The 21,719-nt window shown below is 42.1% G+C and overlaps 1 protein-coding gene across 2 annotated transcripts in view; it reads left to right on the top strand.

The window, feature by feature from the left end:
- Positions 1–20,657, top strand: part of LOC308532931 (polyunsaturated fatty acid lipoxygenase ALOX12-like) — a gene marked incomplete at both ends in the record, with an annotated part of 28,983 nt that extends 8,326 nt beyond the window's left edge. The window contains 6 exons of one of the 2 annotated variants that reach the window (XM_081110616.1): positions 1,211–1,297; positions 15,834–16,003; positions 16,502–16,623; positions 19,952–20,052; positions 20,180–20,350; positions 20,478–20,657. In XM_081110616.1, the coding sequence (XP_080966742.1) occupies positions 1,211–1,297; positions 15,834–16,003; positions 16,502–16,623; positions 19,952–20,052; positions 20,180–20,350; positions 20,478–20,657 (831 nt within the window). Of the gene's footprint in view, positions 1–1,210; positions 1,298–1,528; positions 1,699–2,211; positions 2,334–9,516; positions 9,618–9,745; positions 9,917–10,042; positions 10,223–15,833; positions 16,004–16,501; positions 16,624–19,951; positions 20,053–20,179; positions 20,351–20,477 lie in introns of those variants that run through there. The other variant, XM_081110617.1, reaches the window with a different exon arrangement.
- Positions 20,658–21,719: the final 1,062 nt, after the last annotated feature.

The raw sequence follows: 21,719 nt of genomic DNA, 5'->3' as shown, positions 1-21,719 counted from the left end.
CCTGTGCCGGCTCTGCGCGCAGGCTGCGGGGATCTGAACCCGGAATCCTGGCCTCAGTTCTTACCAGATGGGTTCTCAGTGTTCTAATCTCTCAGTGGGGGTAACAGGAGCTCCAGCATGGAGTTAATGAGGAATAACAGAACAGCAGCACGACACAGGCTAAACGCTACGAAAAATAGTAGTTCTTGCTATTGTGATTAGTTATTTGTTTTCTGGTATACTCTTGATGTAAACCTTGGGCTTTCTGTGAAACTCAGCATCTTTTTTAATGTTTCTGAAGTTTCAGACCCATGTGAGTTGCCTTGATATGTTGCTACCAATGATATCAGTTGGGTCCTTTCTTCTCTGTAGCATCACCAACTCACATAAATAATAATAATGTATGAATCGGCTCCTGGATGAAAACAAAATTGTGGAGTCATGGCCTGGCGGATCATGAGGATGATGCACATGAGGATCAGATGGCTTTTTGATAATGGCCAAGGGAAGGCAGGAGAAATTAACAGTGCCTAATTGGTGGTAGGAGGAGGTTTGACAACAGCCCCTTGGCTGATAAAGAAGGTAGATCAATATGGTTCCTTTAATTCTGACTGAAAATACCCTACCCACGCAATTCCTAATCCCAAAATTTTAAAAATGCGAGTAAAATAACTAGAGGTTGGAGGAACAGCTTTGAAAATTAATAGAAAGGCAAGTTTAAACTGTAAGGATGTGTATGATAGAAAAAAAAATTATTTAAAAAAATCAAAAGTTAAAGGACTGATTCTCAAAGAACATCTATACTCAAGGTGGAATAATAAAGGTAATGTTAACAGCTACTATTCAAGGACATCTATGTGCTAGGCAATGTGCTGAACACTCTCATACATTATATACATAAGCATCAGCACAACACCCGTAATGAGACCATACTGTCATCCCCTGTAAAGAGATGGGCGCTTAGAGGGTTTATTATCTTGTCCAAGTATGAAAGTTAGTGGTGACGTGTAAATTAAAATACCAGTCAGTTAGACTCCAAAGCTCAACTCACAGGGCAATGGGAGAACATGAGACCAAGAGATCAGAGAAGAATGAGACCAGCCTGCAAAGGCACCAGCAGGTAGTTAAGCATCACGGGGACAGAAAGTCTCCATGCTGACTGCCACTCCCTGATAAAGAAGGACCCAAGCATGTTATACATAAACCACCCCCTCCAACCTTCTCCATCCAGCTCCTGATCCCACACACACGCTACACAATGGAAATCAACACCCGGGCACGAACTCAACTCATCTCAGATGAAGGTTTATTTGATAAGGTAAGGAGGTAATGGCGTGGACACCTAATCATCCAAATCCGCATGACCTCCTGTCACTTTCAAGCGTCCAGTCCCCCTTGTATGAATGTCCTGACCCTTAAACCCAGGAGACTTGTCCCTTTATGCCAATGTCATTGAATCTCAAAAGTCCACATCTGACCACTTCATATACTATGCTATGTTCTCCAGCTCTGTTTCTCCCCTCAAGGCCTCTCATGTCTATTGGCACAGGCAGGAAGCACAGGTGGAGGGGGGCATGTGCAATTGATCCGCCGGGCCATGACTCAGCTGACCTACCGCTCCCTCTGTCCTCCTGATGATCTGGCTGATCGGGGCCTGCTAGGCATCCCAAGTGCCCTCTATGCCCATGATGCTTTACGACTCTGGGAGATCATTGCTCGGTGGGTGAGACTGGGAGCTGAGTAAAAAGGGGGCATTAGGAATAGTGAAAATGGGACTTGACCTGAGGTCAGCATGGGACAAAAGGAACATGAAATAAGAAGGTCCAGACAGGAGGTTCAGACAGGAGAAGCAGGGGACTCAATCCTGAGAATGATGAGAAAGAATAAGAAGACAATGGGTGGGGTCTGAAAATGGGGAGACTGAAATAGCCAGTGTAAGTAGGCAGAATTGTGTGGGTGGGTAAAACTAAGGAATTTGGTAGAATCAGGGATTTTGTTACAAAGAGTGACTATCAACCATGTATTCAGAATTCTTAAATGAATGATCCACATTTTCTTCCTTTCTAAACTAGTGTGTAGGAAGAACTAGGGAATGTCTCAAAGGCAAGTCTTGCAAGATCTGTCCCCAGACACAGTGAGAGTCAGATGGATAGACGCCACAGAAAAGGAGTAGAAGTCTGAGGCTACAGCCTTCTACTCTCAAGGAGCTCAGCTCCCTTCTCCTCTGGGCAGGTACGTGGAAGGGATCATCCACCTCTTCTACCACGGGGATGACGTCGTGAGAGGGGACCCTGAGCTGCAGGCCTGGTGTCGGGAGATCACTGAGGTGGGGCTGTGCCAGGCCCAGGACCGAAGTAAGATCCCTCCCCAGAGAAGAGAAATCCTTGGACACTCTCCCAAGAACCCCTTCTCAGTCTTGCCCATCTGGGGACAATTATAACCCCTCATCATGCCCATCCCTCCACACATGAAACATCTGAATCTGATTCCCATCTCCTAAGACTCAGGACAATTCTAGAATCCTAAGGATTGTCCTCCGCAGAGACCCTCATGCTTTTTCATAAATGCCCCTCACCTGCCAAGGGGACTAATAAGGCCAGAACTATAGCCAGTAAGGAATCTGCCCAGGCCCTGCCAGGCTCTCTCCTAATAACTGTCTATTTCCTTACTTAAGGATAGAAATGGGGAGATTATCCCCTCAAAAGCACATGACAGCCCATCCTAGCTCCCCCCCCCCCCACCTTTTCCTCCTTCCTTCTACTGTCCAGCACACAGAGAGGATCCAGACATCACGCACACCTGCCACAGTGCAAGGTCATTTCTAGATGTAGTCTCAATAAAAGTCAGTGTCATGATCTTTGGAACTCAAGTTTCTTAGATAAAAGTACTCTCCTCACTGGTGAACTACCTTCAGGTCCCCTACCCCGTTTTTTAAATCTATTACAAAGAAATAACCTTTCTTGAGCACTTCCCAGATTCATAGTCCTCTCTCTAGTACACGTAGGCCAACCGGGGTTGTTTTGAATCATCCTTTAGCTCCTTCCCGTTTCACACTTCACACCAATACCTTGAATCCCTTCCATTCCTTCCATGCAATAACTGTAGCAAATAGCTAAGAACTGGTAATGCACACATCAGTAAACCACACACCTACCACGGAGTGGAGTCTTACCTCAAAATATCTGGGGCTGTACCTTCCCCATTCATGCAATGGCACTTCGTCAGCCCTTCACGACCAAAATTTCTCAGTTCTGTCTCTCAAGCGAAGTGTTTCTTAGTCTCTGGATCTATTTTTCTTCATCAGTTTATGTTGTTCATTATATCCCACATATAAGTGAGATCATGTGATAGTTATCTTTTTCCAACTGGCTTATTTCACTTAGCATAATGCTTTCCAGGTCCATCCACGCTGTTGCAAATGGTAAATGTTCCTTCTTTTTTATTGCAGCAGTAGGGGCCCGGTGCATGAAATTCGTGCACTTGCTGGGGGCGGGTCCCTCAGCCCGGCCTGCACCCCCTCACAGTCCAAGAGCCCTTGAGGGATGTCCAACTGCCCGGAAGCAAAAGAGGCTCCCACCACTACCACTGCACTCACCAGCCATGAGTCCGGCTTCTGGCTGAGCTGTGCTCACACTGACCACCAGGGGGCAGCGCCTGCATTGAGCATCTGTTCCCTGTTGGTCAGTGCACATCACAGCAACCTCGTTGTTCCAATGTTGGGCCCAAACTGGCTCTCCGACATCCCCTGAGGGGTCCCAGGGGTGAAGGGTGAAGACCAGGCCAAGGGACCCCACTGGTGCATTATTCCAGATGAATTTTTGGAGAGTTTGTTCTACGTCTGTGAAATATGCTGTTGGTAATTTAATGGGGATTGCTTGAATCTATAAATTGCTTTGGGTAGTATGGCCATTTTAATGATGTTGATTCTACCAATCCATGAACACGGTATGTTCTGCCATTTGTGTATGTCTTCCTCTCTCTCTTTTCAATGTCCTGTAGTTTTCTGAGTTCAGGTTGTTTACGTCCTTAGTTAAGTTTATTCCTAGGTATCTTAAATTTTTTTGGTGCAATAGTAAATGGGTTTGTTTTTTTAGTTTCTCTTTCTGTGAGTTCATTATTGGTGTATAAAAAAGCCATAGGTTTCTGGATGTTAATTTTGTATCCTCCTGCATTACCGAATTCATTTATTACATCCAGTAATTTTTTGATGGAGTCTTTAGGGTTTTCTATGTACAGTATCATGTCATTTGCAAATAACAAAAGTTTTACTTCTTCTTTTCCAATTTGGATGTCTTTTATTTCTTCTTCTTGTCTAGTTGCTATGGCTAGCATTTCCAGTACTATGCTGAACAGGAGTGGTGAAAGTGGGTGTCCCTGTCTTGTTCCTGTTCTTAGGGAAAATGGTTTTAGTTTTTTCCCATTGAGTATGATGTTGGCTGTAGGTTTGTCATATAAGGCTTTTATTATGTTGAGGTATGATCTCTCTATTCCCACTTTGCTGAGGGTTTTTATCAAGAAAGGGTTTTGGACTTTAAGCAATAAAAAAAAAAGGGTTTTGGATTTTGTTAAATGCTTTTTCTGCATTGATTGATATGATTATGTGATTTTGGTCTCTCAATTTGTTTGATTTGTGGATATTGTACCATCCTGGCATCCCCAGAATAAATCCCACTTGGTCATGGTGTGTGATCTTTCTAATGTAATGCTGGATCCAATTTGCTAGAATTTTGTCGAGGATTTTAGCATCTATGTTAATCAGGAATATTGGCCTGTAGTTCTTTTTCTTTATGGTGTTTTTATTTGGTTTTGGAATTAGGGTAATTCTGGCTTTATAGAAAGAGCTTGGAAGTGTGCCTTCCTCTTGAATTTTTTTGAATAGTCTGAGAAGGATAGGCTTTAGTTCTTTGAATGTTTGGTAAAACTCCCCTGTAAAGCTGTCCAGACCAGGGCTTTTGTTTGCTGGATGATTTTTGATTACTGCTTCAATTTCATTGGTAGTTATCAGCCTACTCAGGTTTTTTTATTCTTCCTGATTGAGTGTTGGAAGCTTGTATTTTTCTAAGAATATGTCCATTTTGTCTAGGCTGTCCAGTTTGTTGGAGTAGAGTTGTTCATAATAAATTTTTACAATTCTTTGTATTTTTGTGGGGTCTGTTGTTACTTCACCTCTTTCATTTCTGATTTTGTTTATTTGAGCCCTCTCTCTTTGTTTCTTGGTGAGCCTGGCTAGAGGTTCATCAATCTTGTTTATCCTTTCAAAGAACCAGCTCTTGGTTGCATTGATCTTTTGTACTGTTGTTTTTGTTTGTGGTATTTTTTGTCTCTATGTCGTTTATTCCTGCTCTGATCTTTATTATTTTCTTCCTTCTCCTCACTCTGGGATTTTCTTATTGCTCTCTTTCTAATTCTTTAAGTTGCAAGGTTAGATATTTATTACCATTTTTTCTTGTTTTTTTTGAGGTAGGCCTGTAAAGCTAATAACTTCCCTTTCAGCACTGCTTTCGCTGTGTCCCATAGATTTTGGATTGTTGTATTTTCATTGTTGTTTGTTATCAGAATGCTTTTCATTTTTTTTTTTATCTCTTTGGTTACCCAGTCATTGTTTAATAGCATGCTATTTAGCCTCCAAGTGTTTGATTTTTTTTCATTGTTTTTATTGTAGTTGATTTCTAATTTTATGCCATTGTGATCTGAGAAGATGCTTGATATGATTTCTATCTTCTTGAATTTGAAGAGACTTTGCCTGTGTCCCAATATGTGTTCTATCTTTGAAAATGTCCTCTGTGTGCTTGAGAAGAACGTATATTCTGTAGCTTTAGGGTGAAATGTTCTGAAGATGTCAATTAATTCCTTCTGATCTAGTGAGTCATTTAGGATTGATGTTTCTTTGCTGATTTTTTGTTTAGAGAATTTATCCAGTGGTGTCAATTCGGTATTAAAGTTCCCTACTATGACTGTATTGCTGTCAATCCCTCTCTTGATATGTTCCAGGAGTTTTTTATGTATTGGGGTGTTCCTGTATTGGGTGCATATATGTTTACCAGAGTTATACCTCTTGCTGAATTGCTCCCTTTAGTATTATGAAGTGGCCTTCCTTATCTCTTGTTATGGCCTTCACTTTGAGGTCTATTTTGTCATATATAAGTATTGCTACCCCAGTTTTGTTTTTTGCTTTGTGTTTTCATTTCCGTTCGCCTGAGAAATATTTTCCATTCCTTCACTGTCAGTCTTTGTGAGTCTTTGGTTCTGATGTGGGTCTCTTGTAGACAGTAGATATATGGGTCATGTTTTCTAATCCATTCAGCTACCCCGTGTCTTTTGATTGGAGCATTTAATCCATTTACATTTAAGGTTATTATTGATAGGTGCTTGTTTGTCACTATTTTTATTTTTTATACCTGTGTTGCTTCTTCCCTTCCTATTTCTTCTTTTTACAGCAATTCCTTTAGCATTTCTTTCTTAAGTAAAAGATAAAAAATTAAAAAGTGAAGTAGTGAAGTGTCGTTTGCTTCAGCTGAGTTTTAACGTCCCATGGGGGCTGGATTAAGACCCCTCTCTACTGTTCTGTCTGGCACTTCTCATTTTCCTGTTAGGTAGTCAGGACCATGTTGAAGTTCCCACTGAACTACTGCTCCTCTGTGTCTGTCTCCAGAGGCTTGGATTTAGGCGTACGGAACCTATCTGCCCGCTTTGTCTCCCTACTTTCAGTCGTATTTACACAAGCATCTATTTCTCAAAAGGGCTCTAGGCGGTAGTATTGCTGTATTAGCTTCCAGGGCCGCTAGGAGGTGCTAGCTCTTCTGGAGAAAAATGGCTGTTTAGGGTTGGAGGGACCAGGCTGTCCCAGAGCTGGATTCCTGGTCGCCCCTCCCTGCTTTGCTCCCCAGCCTCCACCAAACCTCGTCCACCTGCACCGCAGCCTCGGTGGGTGTTTATCAAAAGATCCTATGTACTGAGTTTAGCGAGTAAAAGCAAGGAAAATATAAAGACAGAGCAACTGTGCCGCTGCGCAATTCTCTCCCCGACACTGCGCAGCCAGTGCAGAGCTTCAGGCTGCCTTTCTGGGTGCAGCCTTCCTCGGCTGTGGAGTTAGACCTAGAGTCCCCCGCTGCCGCAGCTCTGTGGACCCCCTTCCACAGCCAAGTGTTATGCGTGTCCCATGGAACGTGGAGTTGGCGCAGCACAGTTTCCTTCTGACCCTCTGTCCAGCGGTTCTCAACCTGTGGGTCGCGACCCCTTTGGGTGTCGAACGACCCTTTCACAGGGGTCGCCTAAGACCATCGGAAAACACATATATAATGACATATTGTTTTTGTGATTAATCACTATGCTTTAATTATGCTCAATTTGTACCAATGAAACTGGGGGTCACCACAACATGAGGAACTGTATTAAAGGGTCGCGGCATCAGGAAGGTTGAGAACCACTGCTCTAGTCCCTGTGTTTGTGCATTTTTCTCTCCAGCCCAGATACCTGATCCTACCGTTCCGCAGGTGTCTCTGTCATTTCAGGCCGCGGATTGTCTCACCAGCTGTGTTTAATTGGCCAATTCCAGGGGGATGCTATTCGATTTAGTTGTTTCTTCTAACTCAGCGGTTCTCAACCTTGGCTGCACATTCGAATCACCTGGGAATCTTTTTAAAATCCTGATTTCTGGGCCTCATCCTCCAGAAATTCTGTTTCTTTGTTATGGGGCGGGGCCACAGCATTAGTAACAAAGAAAGAATTTCCGGAGGATGAGGCCCAGAAATCAGGATGTTAAAAAGATTCCCAGGTGATTCTAATGTGCAGCCAAGGTTGAGAACCACTGTTCTATCTGATCTGTGAGAAGGCACAGGACATGTCTATTCAGCTGCCATTTTGTCTCCCCCGGACAAACTTTTTAGGAGCCCATGGCCAGGAGGCTGGAGTCTCGGTGTTCATGGGTTCACAGCCAAGGCAGCAGGTCCCTGGCTGGTGTGGCTGTAGGGTCCCAGGTGGTGTCTGCGGGCTCCCCGGGTGGAGGTGAGACTGGGCTCCCCATCACAGCAGCTCTGCTTTTCAAGATGGCAAGGCCTCTGAGGCAGAGCCAGCTGCTCTGGGAGAGATTGCAGCGGTGGGAGAGGCTGCCCAGCTAGGGGAGTCTGGTCCGCCAACCCCCAAAAGTCCTGAGGAATATAATTGTCACACACACACACACACACACACACACACACTACATGCCCATGCACTCCCCTTTCCCTCCCTCCCTCACTCACACTCTCTCCCTCACTGCCGTCCTGTCAGCCGCCGTTTGGATCTCTAATCATATTATTCTATTTTGTGATTATGATAGACTTTATTTTTTCTTTCTCCCATTGATGGGTATTGGGTTTGTTTCCATTTTGAGGCCATTAATGTCATTGCTGCTGTGAACAATGTTGTGTGTACAATTCTGTTGGGTGTGTATCTAGAAGTGAAATTGATGGTCATAGGATATGTGTATGTTCAGTTTTAATGGTTTCTGACAGTTTTCCCAAGTGCTATATATATTTACTCTCCCTCCACAGAATATGAGTTATAGTCAATACCTTCTCAAATATTTTGAAAAAATACTTTGGTCACATTGTGGATATGTTGTATTTTCACATTATGAGTTTAAGTTGTATTCTCCCAGTGACTGGTAGAATCGAGGAACTTGTCCTGGGTTTAGTAGCCAATGGATATCCTCCTTTGTGTGGAGTCTGTTCCTCTTTTGTGCCATTTTATTTTGGGTTGTCTACCTCTCCCCTGTTGCTTTTAACCACTTTTGAACACTGGCTATTAGACCAGTGATGGCGAACCTTTTGAGCTCGGCGTGTCAGCATTTTGAAAAACCCTAACTTAACTCTGGTGCCGTGTCACATATAGAAATTTTTTGACATTAGCAACCATAGTAAAACAAAGATTTATACTTTTTATATTTATTTTATATATTTAAATGCCATTTAACAAAGAAAAATCAACCAAAAAAATGAGTTCGTGTGTCAACTCTGACACGCATGTCATAGGTTCACCATCACTGTATTAGACCAACCAGCCTCTCAGCCCTGCCCACTCCCCACCTTATAAACATAGCTACAATGGACTGAGGGGGTTTATATGGACCATCTCCATGGACCATCCCTTTATAAGGTAACAATTATTATCTCTATTCTCAGAGTAAACTAAATGGCAGCTCAGAGAAGCTAAGCAGTTAGTCAGCAGCAAAGCAAGGACTGGTCTCTTGACTAAATTATTAACTACCCCCCTTTACATCTCATATCTCCCTTTCCTGCCTTACTTGTATACTTGTCACTACCTAACAAACTGTGTGTAAATTTTTCTTAGTTATTCTGTTTATTATCATTCTTCACTACCACAGTCTGTTTTGCCCACCAGCATATTCCCAGTGCCTGTATAGTGTCTGGTACATAGCAGTTCATGACTTTTTGAATAAATGAACACTAACTAGTCTAATATATGGACATGCCAAGATAACAGCATTTACTTCCTTATCTCCTTTGGAACTGCACTTTCTAAGCTTTTTCTTTTCTCTAGGTTTCCCTGTCTCCTTCCAGTCTCTGGCTCAGCTCTGTCATTTCCTTACCATGTGCATCTTCACATGCTCTGCCCAGCATGCAGCAGTCAACACGGGCCAGGTATGCACAACTGAAAATCTGGGTCTCTGAGAGAAAGCTTCTGGTCTAGGGGACACTTGAAGGAGAGAGCTGGGGTCTAAAGTCCTGAATCAGAGTTTCTGAGTGACTCCAGATTCTTCCTCCCCCAGTTCGACTGGTTTGCCTGGGTCCCTAATGCCCCGTGCTCAATGCGGATGCCCCCACCCACCACCAAGGAAGATGTCACAATGGACACAGTGATGGGCTCACTGCCTAGTGTCTGGCAGACCAGTCTTCAGATGTTTCTCCCATGGCTCCTAAGCCGGCCACCAGCAGACATGGTGAGAGGGGACCTCTGGAGCTCTGAGGGGACTGATGGCTGACAAGGAGACTTTAGGGTGAGGGACTGGAGTTTGGGTCCCTTTTCTTGGTACAAGAAGATAATTCATCCTTTCTTTCTGCTCCAGGTACCACTGGGGCATCACCAAGAAGAGTATTTCTCAGGCCCTGAGCCCAAGGCTGTTTTAAGGCAGTTTCAGGCTGATCTGGACAACCTGGAAAGGGAAATCGTGGCCCGGAATGAGCAGCTAGACCTTCCCTATGAATACCTGAAGCCCAGCCTCATAGAGAGCAGTGTTGCTATCTGAGCGCAAATTGTTCATCATTCAAATACTTAAGGCCCCCACCATGCTTAACATTTTCCCCTGATTTTTATTGTTTTCATGGGTCTGAATTGCTATGGCTCTATTTTCTCCTTTTGATTTCCCTACCTTAATGTCTCACTAGTATGAGGCATTGTCCTAACTTCTAGTTTCCCTAATAATCTTTACCTTGAAACTGACTCCCTCAGAAATCAACTATCTCACATAACATTTTCTTTCCCCTGAAAATTTTGTCGTCTCCATTTGTCATAAAGTCCTTAAGTATCGACATTACATTATCACTGACATAAGTGATTTAAAAATTTGTTTTATAGATAGAACTAATATTTAAATATAGTTGGATAAAAGTCAATTCCATTTCTTTTTTTCTGCTCTGGATAATCAGTTATCACAGCACTTTTCACTGAAAAGCCCATTCTCCCCATGATTCTATAATGCTGACATAAATCAAGTTTGCATCTATGAATGAGTCTAGTTCTCAGCTGTCCAGTAATTATACCACATTCACATAAGTACTACAGCTTTATACTTAATGTAGCCTACCATTTGATGATCTTTTCATCTAATTTGTTCTTTAGAGGTCTTTGGCTTTCCTTGGGCTTCTAGCCTTTCATAAAAATATTAAGACCAGCTTTTCTAGTTCCAAAAATAAAACCTCTTATGATTTTTATCAGAATTGCTTTGCATCTACATAATTTTTAAAATCTTAAGCCAATTTTTCATTTTTGAAAAATATACACTGAGTTATCTATAAGCATTGTGAATTGAATTTGCTTATTTTGTTTATATACTTCACATTACATAGTTCATAAATAAGACTGGGCTATAGTTTTCTCTTGAGCTATCCTTGTCATTTTTTTGTTAAGAAGGCTGTCATTTCCCCAAAGAGTAAGTAGGATAGAATTCCTCATTTGGTGTCATTTAGGGAAATCTATATATATAAAATCCAAGTTACTGGAACAACAGAACAACTGGAACGACCAGTTGCTATGATGCGCACTGCAGTGGCCAAAAGGCCCAATCAGGGCCCCAATCAACACCCCCACCCTACCGTGGCCCCTCCCCTGGCCAGCCCAGCCCCCAATTGGCCACCCCACCCCGATCGGGGGCAGGGCTGGTGGCCAACCTCCAGCATCCCCACCACCCCACTGGCCCAGCCCCGATTGGCCCCCATTGGGGTGGGCGGCCAAACCCCACCTGTGCACAAATTTGTGCACCAGGACACTAGTTTTATAATAAGATTTGAATTACCTTTTCCTAGAATGTTTTATAGAATTTCACCTGTTGCTATTATCTAGGTCTGGTGGCTTTTTTCATGTGAAGATTTAAAAATACATATTAACATTTTTTAATAGTTACAGGGTTATTCAAGTTTTCTATTTCCTCTTCAGTTATATTTAGCTCTACCTTTTCCCTGGTTTTTTTTACATTTGATTAAATTTATTGTCATTTCATTTTTTCAATATTCTTTTATTAATTATCTGCAGCAACTGTCACTATGGTTCCTTTTCATTGCGACTATTGCTGTTTTTAACTTCCTTTTTTCTTGATCAATCTTGCCATCAATTATACTGATATTCTGAAAGAACCAATATTTGGCTTTTTTTGTTTCTCTCAACTGTGTCTGTTTTCGAATGTGTTATTTTATGGTTTTATAGTCACAATTTCTTCCCCCTATACTTGTTCAGATTTTTCTTCTGTTATTTTTCTAATTTTATAAGTTAGATGCTTAATCTTTTAAAAGTGTGACTTCATTGTTAGAGAAAGACTGTGGTAACTGGAAGGAGAACTGGAGTAGAGGGACATTTAAGATTAGGAAAATTAACAGTGTGCTTTAGTGCTGATGAAAAAGATCCAAGAGAAACAGAAAGATTGGTAATGCATAGGAAGAGTTAGCAAGATGTCTTTGAGAGATAAGGGGACCTAATTTATAAATGGAAGGTTGGCCTATTTTATGATAGGGATATTTCATCTATAGAAAAGAGAGAGAGGGCAGAATATATCAACACTCTTTTTACTCATCAGGAATGATGATAATAGTATTAGGAATACAGTTCATGATCTAGAAATAAGATCTTCAAGGAGTGAAGGGAATTGACTTAAGAATAAGTAGATAATTACCACATGGTAAAATAGTAGTTGGTAGAAATTGATGAAAAGATTGAGAACTGGTTATGTTTAAGAAGGAGAAAGAGGAAATGATCAAGAAGTGTCAGTGATGAACAAGGACTGTAGTATTTTGTTATAAAAACAAAGCATACAATTCTATAACTAGATGTTAAAAATTCATTTGTTGCCCTAGCCGGTTTGGCTCAGTGGATAGAGTGTTGGCCTGCGGACTGAAGGGTCCCAGGTTCAATTCCGGTCAAGGGCACATGCCTGGGTTATGGGCTCGATCCCCAGAGGGGGCGTGCAGAAGGCAACTGATCAATGATTCTCTCTCATCATTGATGTTTCTATATATCTCTCTCTCCCTCTCCCTTCCTCTCTGAAATCAATAAAAATATTTTTAAAAATTCATTTGTTAAAATTATGCATTCATCCCATATAAAGCATCTAAGTAAAATAGAAATATAGAAAAACTTCCTGTCTCAGTCCATTGGGGTTACTATAACAAAATATCACAGCATGTAGGGCTTATAAACCACCAAATTTATTTCTCACAATTCAGGAGGCTGGAAGTCTAAGATCCAGGTGCTGGCATACTCAGGTCAGGGCGCTCTTCCAGCTTACAGACTCAAAAAAAGTTGTATCTTCACATGGCAAAGGGACAAGGAAGCTCTCTAAGGCCTTATTATAGAGGCACTAGTACCATTCACGAAGACTCTACCCTCAGAACCTAAGACTCTCCCAAAGGCCCTGACTCATAATTTCATCACATTGGACATTAAGTTTTCAACATATGAATTGAGAGGGAAAAGGTGAACATTAACATTTAGCCTATAACAACAATTAATCTGCCAGGGGATACAATGTTAAAAATGTCAAGACTGGAGAAAGAGAATTGATGGGAATCATGGAAAGGGATGGACAGGAACTCCTAGAGATTAGAGTTCAGAAAATTGGACTCCTTGTAACAAGTGACATAAACAGGGATACAGAGTGTGGAAATATTTTTTTATTTTTTAAATATATATTTTATTGATTTTTTTACAGAGAGGAAGGGAGAGGGATAGAAAGCTAGAAACATCGATGAGAAAGAAACATCGATCATCTGCCTCCCGCACACTCCCTACTGGGGATGTGCCCGCAACCAAGGTACATGCCCTTGACCGGAATCGAACCTGGGACCCTTCAGCCCGCAGGCCAACGCTCTATCCGCTGAGCCAAACCGGTCAGGGCAGAGTGTGGAAATATTAATCTCAATGCTCCAAAGGTAGATTAAAATGATGAGGTTTTAGGATGTGAGGAAGAAAGATGAAGTCTCATTTCTCAGGCACTCACTTGAAGCCTGAGACCCAGGCAAAGAGACAGTCTTACTCCAGAGCCTTGCACTTCTCTAAATCAACTGCTGCCCAAAGAAACTGGGCAGAAGAGCAAACTTACTACAAGCACAATGGAGCCATGGGGGCCGGCAGAGGGGCAATATCAAGCCCTCTGCCAAAATGATTTATTGCCTTAATCAGAAAAAATAAAAATACAATTCTATAACTAGATGCTAAAATTTATTTTGTCATAACTATGCAAAACATACCATATAAAGCATCTAAGAAAATAGAAATATAGGAAAACTTCCTTAATATGACAAGATACGTAAGAAATGAATTGAAAATATTATATTAACCAAAATCATTTCACTTAAAATCAGTACAAGGACAGAAAACACTATTCTCACCTTTATTATTTCATATTTTTGGGGAGAATCCAATTAGGACAATAAGAAAGGAAAAGAAGTACAGTTCACGTAGAACCATGGTCGGCAAACTGCGGCTCGCGAGCCACATGTGGCTCTTTGGCCCCTTGAGTGTGGCTTTTCCTAAGCCTTAGGAGCACCCTAATTAAGTTAATAACAGTGTACCTACCTATATAGTTTAAGTTTAAAAAATTTGGCTCTCAAAAGAAATTTCAATCATTGTATTGTTGATATTTGGCTCTGTTGACTAATGAGTTTGCTGACCACTGCCATAGTGAAAAGCATGGGCCGTAGAGTCACACCATTTGGGCTCAAATCCAAGTAGAGTGTATTTCCAGCAATAAAAGATGGAGGTGTATTCACTCCCCTTACTTTTCAGATCAGGCTGCAAAATGGCAGGATACAAAATCAACACACAAAATTCAGTTGTATTTCTGTACATTAGTAATGAATAATATAAAAAGGAAATTAACAATCCCATTTAGAATAGCATCTTCCTAAAGTTTCAGAACAGTGTGAGTTGCCTTGGTATGTTGGCATCAATGATATCAGTTTGGTCCTTCCCTCTCTGCAGCATCACCAACTCACAAAAATAACAATATTGCATGAATCCTCCATCTCAGGGTGAAAACAAAATTGTTTGAGACAAAAGGAAATGCACATGAGGATCAAATGGTTTTTTATAATGACCAAGGGAAAGAAGATAAATTAAAAATGCCTAATTGGTGGTGGGAAGAGGTTTGACAACAGCCCCTTGGCTGATAAAGAACATAGATCAATATGGTTCCTTTAATTCTGAAAGTACCCTACCCACCCCACCCCTAACGCCAAAATTTTAAAAATGCAAGAGTAAAACAACTAGAGATTGAAGGAACAGATTTGAAAATTAGTAGAAAGGCAAGTTTAAACTGTAAGGGTACGAATGATTTAAAAAATCATTTTTAAAAATCCAAAGCTAAAGGGCTGATGTCCAAAGGACATCTATACTCAAGGTGGAAAGAATAAAGGTAATGATAACAGCTACTGTTCAAGGACATCTGTGTGTTAGGCAATGTACTGAACACTCTCATATATTATACACATAAGCAATACCACAGCACCTGTGATGAGACCCAATTGTCATCGCCTGTAAAGAGATGAAGAGATGGACGCTTAGAGGGTTTATTATCTTGGTCAAGTATCAAAGTAAGTGGTGATGTGTAGATTAAAATCCCGGTCAGTCAGACTTCAAAGCTCAACTCACAGCAATGGGAGAACATGAGACTAAGAAAACAGAAAGGCAAAAGCAGACCAGCCCGCAAAGGCACTAGCAGGTAGGAAAGTGTCAAGATGAAAGAAAGTCACCATGCTGAGTGCAACTCTTTAAATAAAAAGGACCCAAGTATTTCCTCCATAAACCACCCCCTCCAACCTTCTCCATCCAGCTCCTGCTCCCACACACCCGCTACACCATGGACATCAACACCAGGGCACGGAACCAACTCATCTCAGATGGAGGTGTGTTTGATAAGGTAAGGAGGTGGAGTGTGGCAACACCTAATCATCCTGTTCTGCATGACCTCCTGTCACTTTCAAGATTCCAGGGTCCCCTTTGTAAACGTCCTGACCCTTAAACCCAGGAGTTTTGTCCCTTTATCCCAATGTCTTTGAATCTGAAAAGGCCACATCTGACCACTTTATATAGTATGCCATGTTCTCCAGCTCTGTTTGTCCCCATAAGACCTCTCATATCTATTGGCACAGGTAGTGAGCACAGGTGGAGGCGGCCATGTGCAGTTGACCCGTCGGGCCATGGCTCAGCTGACCTACCATTCTCTCTGTCCTCCTGACGATTTGGCTGATCGGGGCCTGTTGGGAATCCCAAGTGCCTTCTATGCCCATGATGCTTTACGGCTCTGGGAGATCATTGCTCAGTGGGTGAGAGTGGGAGGTGACCAAGAAAAGGGGCATTGGGGACAGTGAAAATAGAGCTTTTGCCTGAGGTCAGCATGGGACAAAAGGAGCATGAGACAATAAGGTCCAGACAGGAGAAGCAGAGGACTCAATCCTGAGAGTGATGAGGAAGAATGAGGAGAAAGTGGGTGGGGTCTGCAAATGGGGAGACTGAAAGAGAGTAAGCAGGCAGAATTGTGTGGGTGGGTAAAACCAAGAGGTCTGGTGCAATTGGGGATTTTGTTACAAAGAGTGACTATCAACCATGTGTATGGAATTTTTAAAACTAATGGTCCACATATTCTTCCTTTCTAAACTAGTGTGTAGAAAGAACTAGCAGATGTCCCAAAGGCAAGACTTGTAAGATCTGTCCCCAGACACAGTGAGAGTCAGATGGACAGAGGCCACAGAAAGGAGTAGAGGTCAGAGGCTACTGCCTTCTACTCTCAGGAAGCTCAGCTCCCTTCTCCTCTGGGCAGGTACGTGGAAGGGATCGTCCACCTCTTCTACCACGGGGATGACGTCGTGAGAGGGGACCCTGAGCTGCCGGCCTGGTGTCGGGAGATCACTGAGGTGGGGCTGTGTCAGGCCCAGGACCGAGGTAAGATCCCTCCCCAGAGAAGGAAGCTCCTCAGACACTCTGCCCAGAGCCCCTTCTCAGCCTTGCCCTTCTGGGGACATGACCCCAACCCCTCATCATGCCCATCCCTCCACACATGAAACATCTGAATCCCATTCCCATCTCCTAACTCTCAGGACAATTCTAGAAACCCAAGGATTGTCCTCCTCAGAGACCCTCACATGCCAATGGGAATTAGAAGGCCAGAATCACAGCCAGTAAGAAATCTGCCCAGGCCCTGCCAAGATCTCTCCTAATCTTTGTCTATTTTCTTACTTAAAGATAGAAATGGGAAGATTATTCCCACCAAAGACCATGACAGCCCATCCTAGCTTTCCCTCCCTTTTCCTCCTTCCTTCTATTGACCAGCATACAGAGAGGATCCAGACATCACACACACCTGCCATAGTGCCAGGTCATTTCTAGATGTAGTCTCAATACTGTATATATTTTGACTTAAACCCTAACTCAGTGTCATGATCCTTGGGACTCAGGTTCCTTAGGCAAAAGTGCCCTCCTGACCGGTAAACTCCCTTCAGGTCCCCTACCCCATTTTTTACCCATAATGAAGAAATAGCCTTTCTTGAGCTCTTCCCAGATTAATATTCTTCTCTCTAGTACACATAAGCAGCTGGGACTGTTTTGAATCATCCTTTAGCTCCTTGCCCCTTCACACTTCACACCAATACCTTGAATCCCATCTACCACCTCCATGCAATAACTGTAGCCAATAGCTTAGAGCTATTAGCTATAACCAGGCCCTGAGGATGCAAACATCAGTAAACCACATGCCTACCATAGAGTGGAGTCTGACCTCAAAGTATCTAGGGCTGTACCTTTCCCATTCACCAACGGCACCTCAACAGCCCTTCAAGACCAAAATCTCTGTAGTATGTCCCAGTTCTGGCCATCAGGCTCCGCATGCTCCAAAAGGCCCTCTCATTATCTTTCATGCTTCTCCCCATGAAATATACACATCAGAGCACTTGTAAAACGTATTTGACTTAGGGATTTAACCACTTGTACTCACATTGTTCTCCCTCATCGTTCATGGTTCTCTTTGTACAATCATTCTCTCATCACCCTCATTAAAGGCAGTGTGTTAAGATTTTCTCTTCCCAGAACTATTTGTTGAGAAAGCCATTTAATCTCTTTGACTTTTAATATCCTTTCTCTGAAGTGAATATAACTCTTGCCCCAAATGAAATACTGAATGTAAAAAGTATACACATGTGTAAAGCAATCAATGTAAAATGATTGTGATCATATGTCCCACTCGAAAAACTTACTCCCCCAATTTGATCATCAAGTGCAATAAGGTGAGGAGATCCTTAAACTCCCTGAGCAGCATCTCAACTGTAAATTTAATGGAATAGGACAGTGGATTTGGTGCTGTTCCAGCTCCAACATGAGTTAATGACTTCTCTTTTTTTCTTCATTATACCCCAGACACCTGAAACTACTTTCTGGGAAAGGGAGAGAAACTTTGGTATTCTTTTGTTTTTGTTGCTAATCCTCACTGGAGGATATTTTTCCATGGACTTTTAGAGAAAGTGGAAGGGAGGGGGAGAGAGTCAGAAAGAGAAATATCCCTTTGAGAAAGACACACCAATTGGTTGACTACTGCATGTACCCCGACCTGGGCAGGGATCAAGCCTGCAATAGAGGTACATGCCCTTGAACGGATTGAACCCAGGACTATTTGGTCCATGGACCCATGCTCTGTCCACTGAACCAAACCAGCTAGCACAACCTTTTGACTTTTGGGAAGAGTAGGAATTTTATTAAAATAAAACAAATGTGGAGAAAAATTAACATTATAAATCATTGGCCTCCAACTTGAACTTTTAGTAAGGTGACATACCTGTATAATTAGCACAAAGAACAAAAAACATTACCCGTTGCCCAGAAAGCCCCTTGTATGCTATTCTAGTCCTTGCCCATCCAAAATTAACCACTTCATACTGTGTAGGTTACTTTTACCTGTTTGAACTTTGCACAGATGAAAATACAAACCTGCACTCACTAAGGTCTCAAAATATGTTTGAAATTTACCCATGCTTCTGTGAATGGAGCATGTAGTTCATTGTTCTCATTGTATATTATTCTATTTTGTGAATATGATGGGTTTTATTTATTCCTTTCTGCCATTGATGGGCATGTGGGTTGTTTCCATTTTGAGGCGATTAAGGTCATTGCTGCTGTGAACATTGTTGTGTGTACAATTCTGTTGGGTGTGTATCTAGAAGTGAAACTGATGGTCATAGGATATGTGTATGTTCAGTTTTAGTGGTTTCTGACAGTTTTCCAAAGTGCTTGTAAACATTTACTCTTCCTCCACAGAGTATGAGATATAGTCAGTATCTTCTCAAATATTTGAAAAAAATACTTTGGTCACATTGTGGATATGTTGTGCTTTCACATTATGAGTTTAAGTTGTGTTCTCCCTGTGACTGGTAGAACCGAGGAACTTGTCCTGGGCTTAGTAGCCACAGGGATATCCTCCTTTGTGTGGAGCCTGTTATTCCTTTTTGCCATTTTATTTTGGGTTGTCTACCTGTCTCCTGTTGCTTTTAACCACTTTTTGAACACTGGATATTTGACCAACCAGCCTCTCAGCCCTGCCCACTCTCCACCTTGTAAACATACATACAGTGGGCTGAGGGGTTTATATGGACCACCACCATGGACTATCTCTTTGTAAGGTAACTATTATCTCTACTCTCAAAGTAAACTAAACAGCAGCCCAGAGAAGCCAAGCAGTCAGTCCAAGGCATGCAGTTAGTCAGCAGCAAAGCAAGGACAGGATCCTTGACTAAATTATTAACTACCCCACCTTTTATATCTCATATCTCCTTTTCCTGCCTTACTTATAAACTTGTCACTAACTCACAAACTCTGTGTAATTTTACTTAGTTATGCTGTTTATTACCATTCTTCACTACACAGATTCTCTTTTGCCCATACAGATGCCCAATGCCTACATAGTGTCTGGTACATGCTAGTTCATTAATTCTTTTTATTATTGCTTAAAGTATTACAAAGAGTATTACATATGTCTCCTTTTCCCCCCGCCTCCCCCCCCCCCCCGCCCTTGACAATCCCCTGGCCTCCCCTACCCCCCAGTGTCTTGTGTCCATTGGTTATGCTTATATGCATGCATACAAGTCCTTCGGTTGATCTCTTACCCCCTCCCTGCCCCCCCCCACCCTCATTAACAAGTTCTAATTTGTGGATATGTCAAGATATCAGCATTTATTTCCTTATCTCCTTTGGAACTGCAGTGTCTAAGCTTTGTTCTTTTCTCTAGGTTTCCCTGTGTCCTTCCAGTCTCGGGCTCAGCTCTGTCATTTCCTTACCATGTGCATCTTCACATGCTCTGCCCAGCATGCAGCAGTCAACACGGGCCAGGTATGGACAACTGAAAGCCTGGTCTGTGAGAGAAAGCTTCTGGGCTAGGGGACACTTGAGGGAGAGAGCTGGGGTCTAGGGTCCTGAATCAGAGTTTCTGAGTGACTCCAGATTCTTCCTCCCCCAGTTTGACTGGTTTGCTTGGGTCCCTAATGCCCCAGGCTCAATGCGGATGCCCCCACCCACCACCAAGGAAGATGTCACAATGGACACAGTGATGGGCTCACTGCCTAATGTCTGGCAAAGCTGTCTTCAAATGTCCGTCACATGGCTCCTTGCCCGGCCCCAGCAAGACTTGGTGAGAGGGGACCTCTGAAACTCTGCGGGGACTGATGGCTGACAAGGAGACATTAGGGTGAGGGACTGGAGTTTGGGTTCCTTTTTCTTAGAACTAGAAAATGATTGATCCTTTCTTTCTGCTCCAGGTACCACTGGGGCATCACCAAGAAGAGTATTTCTCAGGCCCTGAGCCCAAGGCTGTTTTAAGGCAGTTTCAGGCTGATCTGGACAACCTGGAAAAGGAAATCGTGGCCCGGAATGAGCAGCTAGACCTTCCCTATGAATACCTGAAGCCCAGCCTCATAGAGAGCAGTATCACTATCTGAGCCCAAATTGTTCATCCTTCAAATACTTTAGACCTCCACCATGCTTAACATTTCCCCCTGATGTTTATTTTTTCTATGCATCTGCGTTGCTATGGGTCTATTTCCTCCTCTTGAGTTCCCTACCTAAATATCTCACCTGCATGAGGCAATGTTCTTACTTCCAGGTCCCTAATAGGATGATCTTTACCTTGAAACCAACTCCCTCAGAAATCAAATATCTACTCATATAACATTTTTTTCCCCTGGAAAGTTTGCCTTCTCCATTTGTCATAAAATCATTATATAATGAAATTACATTATCATTGACATAAGTGATTTAAAATTTTGTTTTTATGGTGTAACTAATATTTTTAATACAGTGGGAGTTTGAAGTTAATTCCTTTTCCTTTCTGCTCTGGATAGTCAGTTATCACAGCACTGTTCGTTGAAAAGCCTATCGTCCCCAATAATCTATAATGCTGACTAAATCAAGTTTGTATCTATGAATGAGTCTAATTCTCTGCTGTCCGGTAATTAATTATACCACATTCACATAACTACTACAGCTTTATACTTAATGTACCCTGCCATTTTATAACATATTCATCCAATTTGTTCTTTAGAGGTGCTTTGACTTTGCTTGGGCTTCTAGCCTTCCATAAAAATATGAGGATCAGTTTCTCTTGTCCCCAAAATAAAACCTCTTATGATTTTTATTGGAATTGCTTTGTATCTATATAATTTTCAAAATCTTAAGCCAATTTTAAATTTTTGAAAAATATACACTGAGTTATCGATAATATTGTGAATTGAATTTGCTTATTTTGTTCACATATTTCATATCTATGTTCATGAATAGGATTTGGGTATAACTATCTCTTGACCTGTCCTTGTCATTTTTTTGTTTAAAAGGCTGTCATTTCCCCAAAGATTAAGTAGGGTAATGGTCCTCATTCAGTGTTATTTGGGGAAAATTTCACCTAAGGTTGGAATTACCTTTTCCTGGAGTGTTTTATAGAATTTCACCTGTTGACATTATCAGTGGTCTAGTGGCTTTTTTCATGGGAAGATTTACACATACAT

This window comes from Myotis nattereri (genome assembly GCF_964212035.1).
Source record: "Myotis nattereri genome assembly, chromosome: 16".
In the NCBI taxonomy this organism is placed as follows: Eukaryota; Metazoa; Chordata; class Mammalia; order Chiroptera; family Vespertilionidae; genus Myotis; species Myotis nattereri.
Note: the sequence above shows the minus strand (reverse complement) of the source record. Positions and strands in the feature narration are given on the sequence as shown.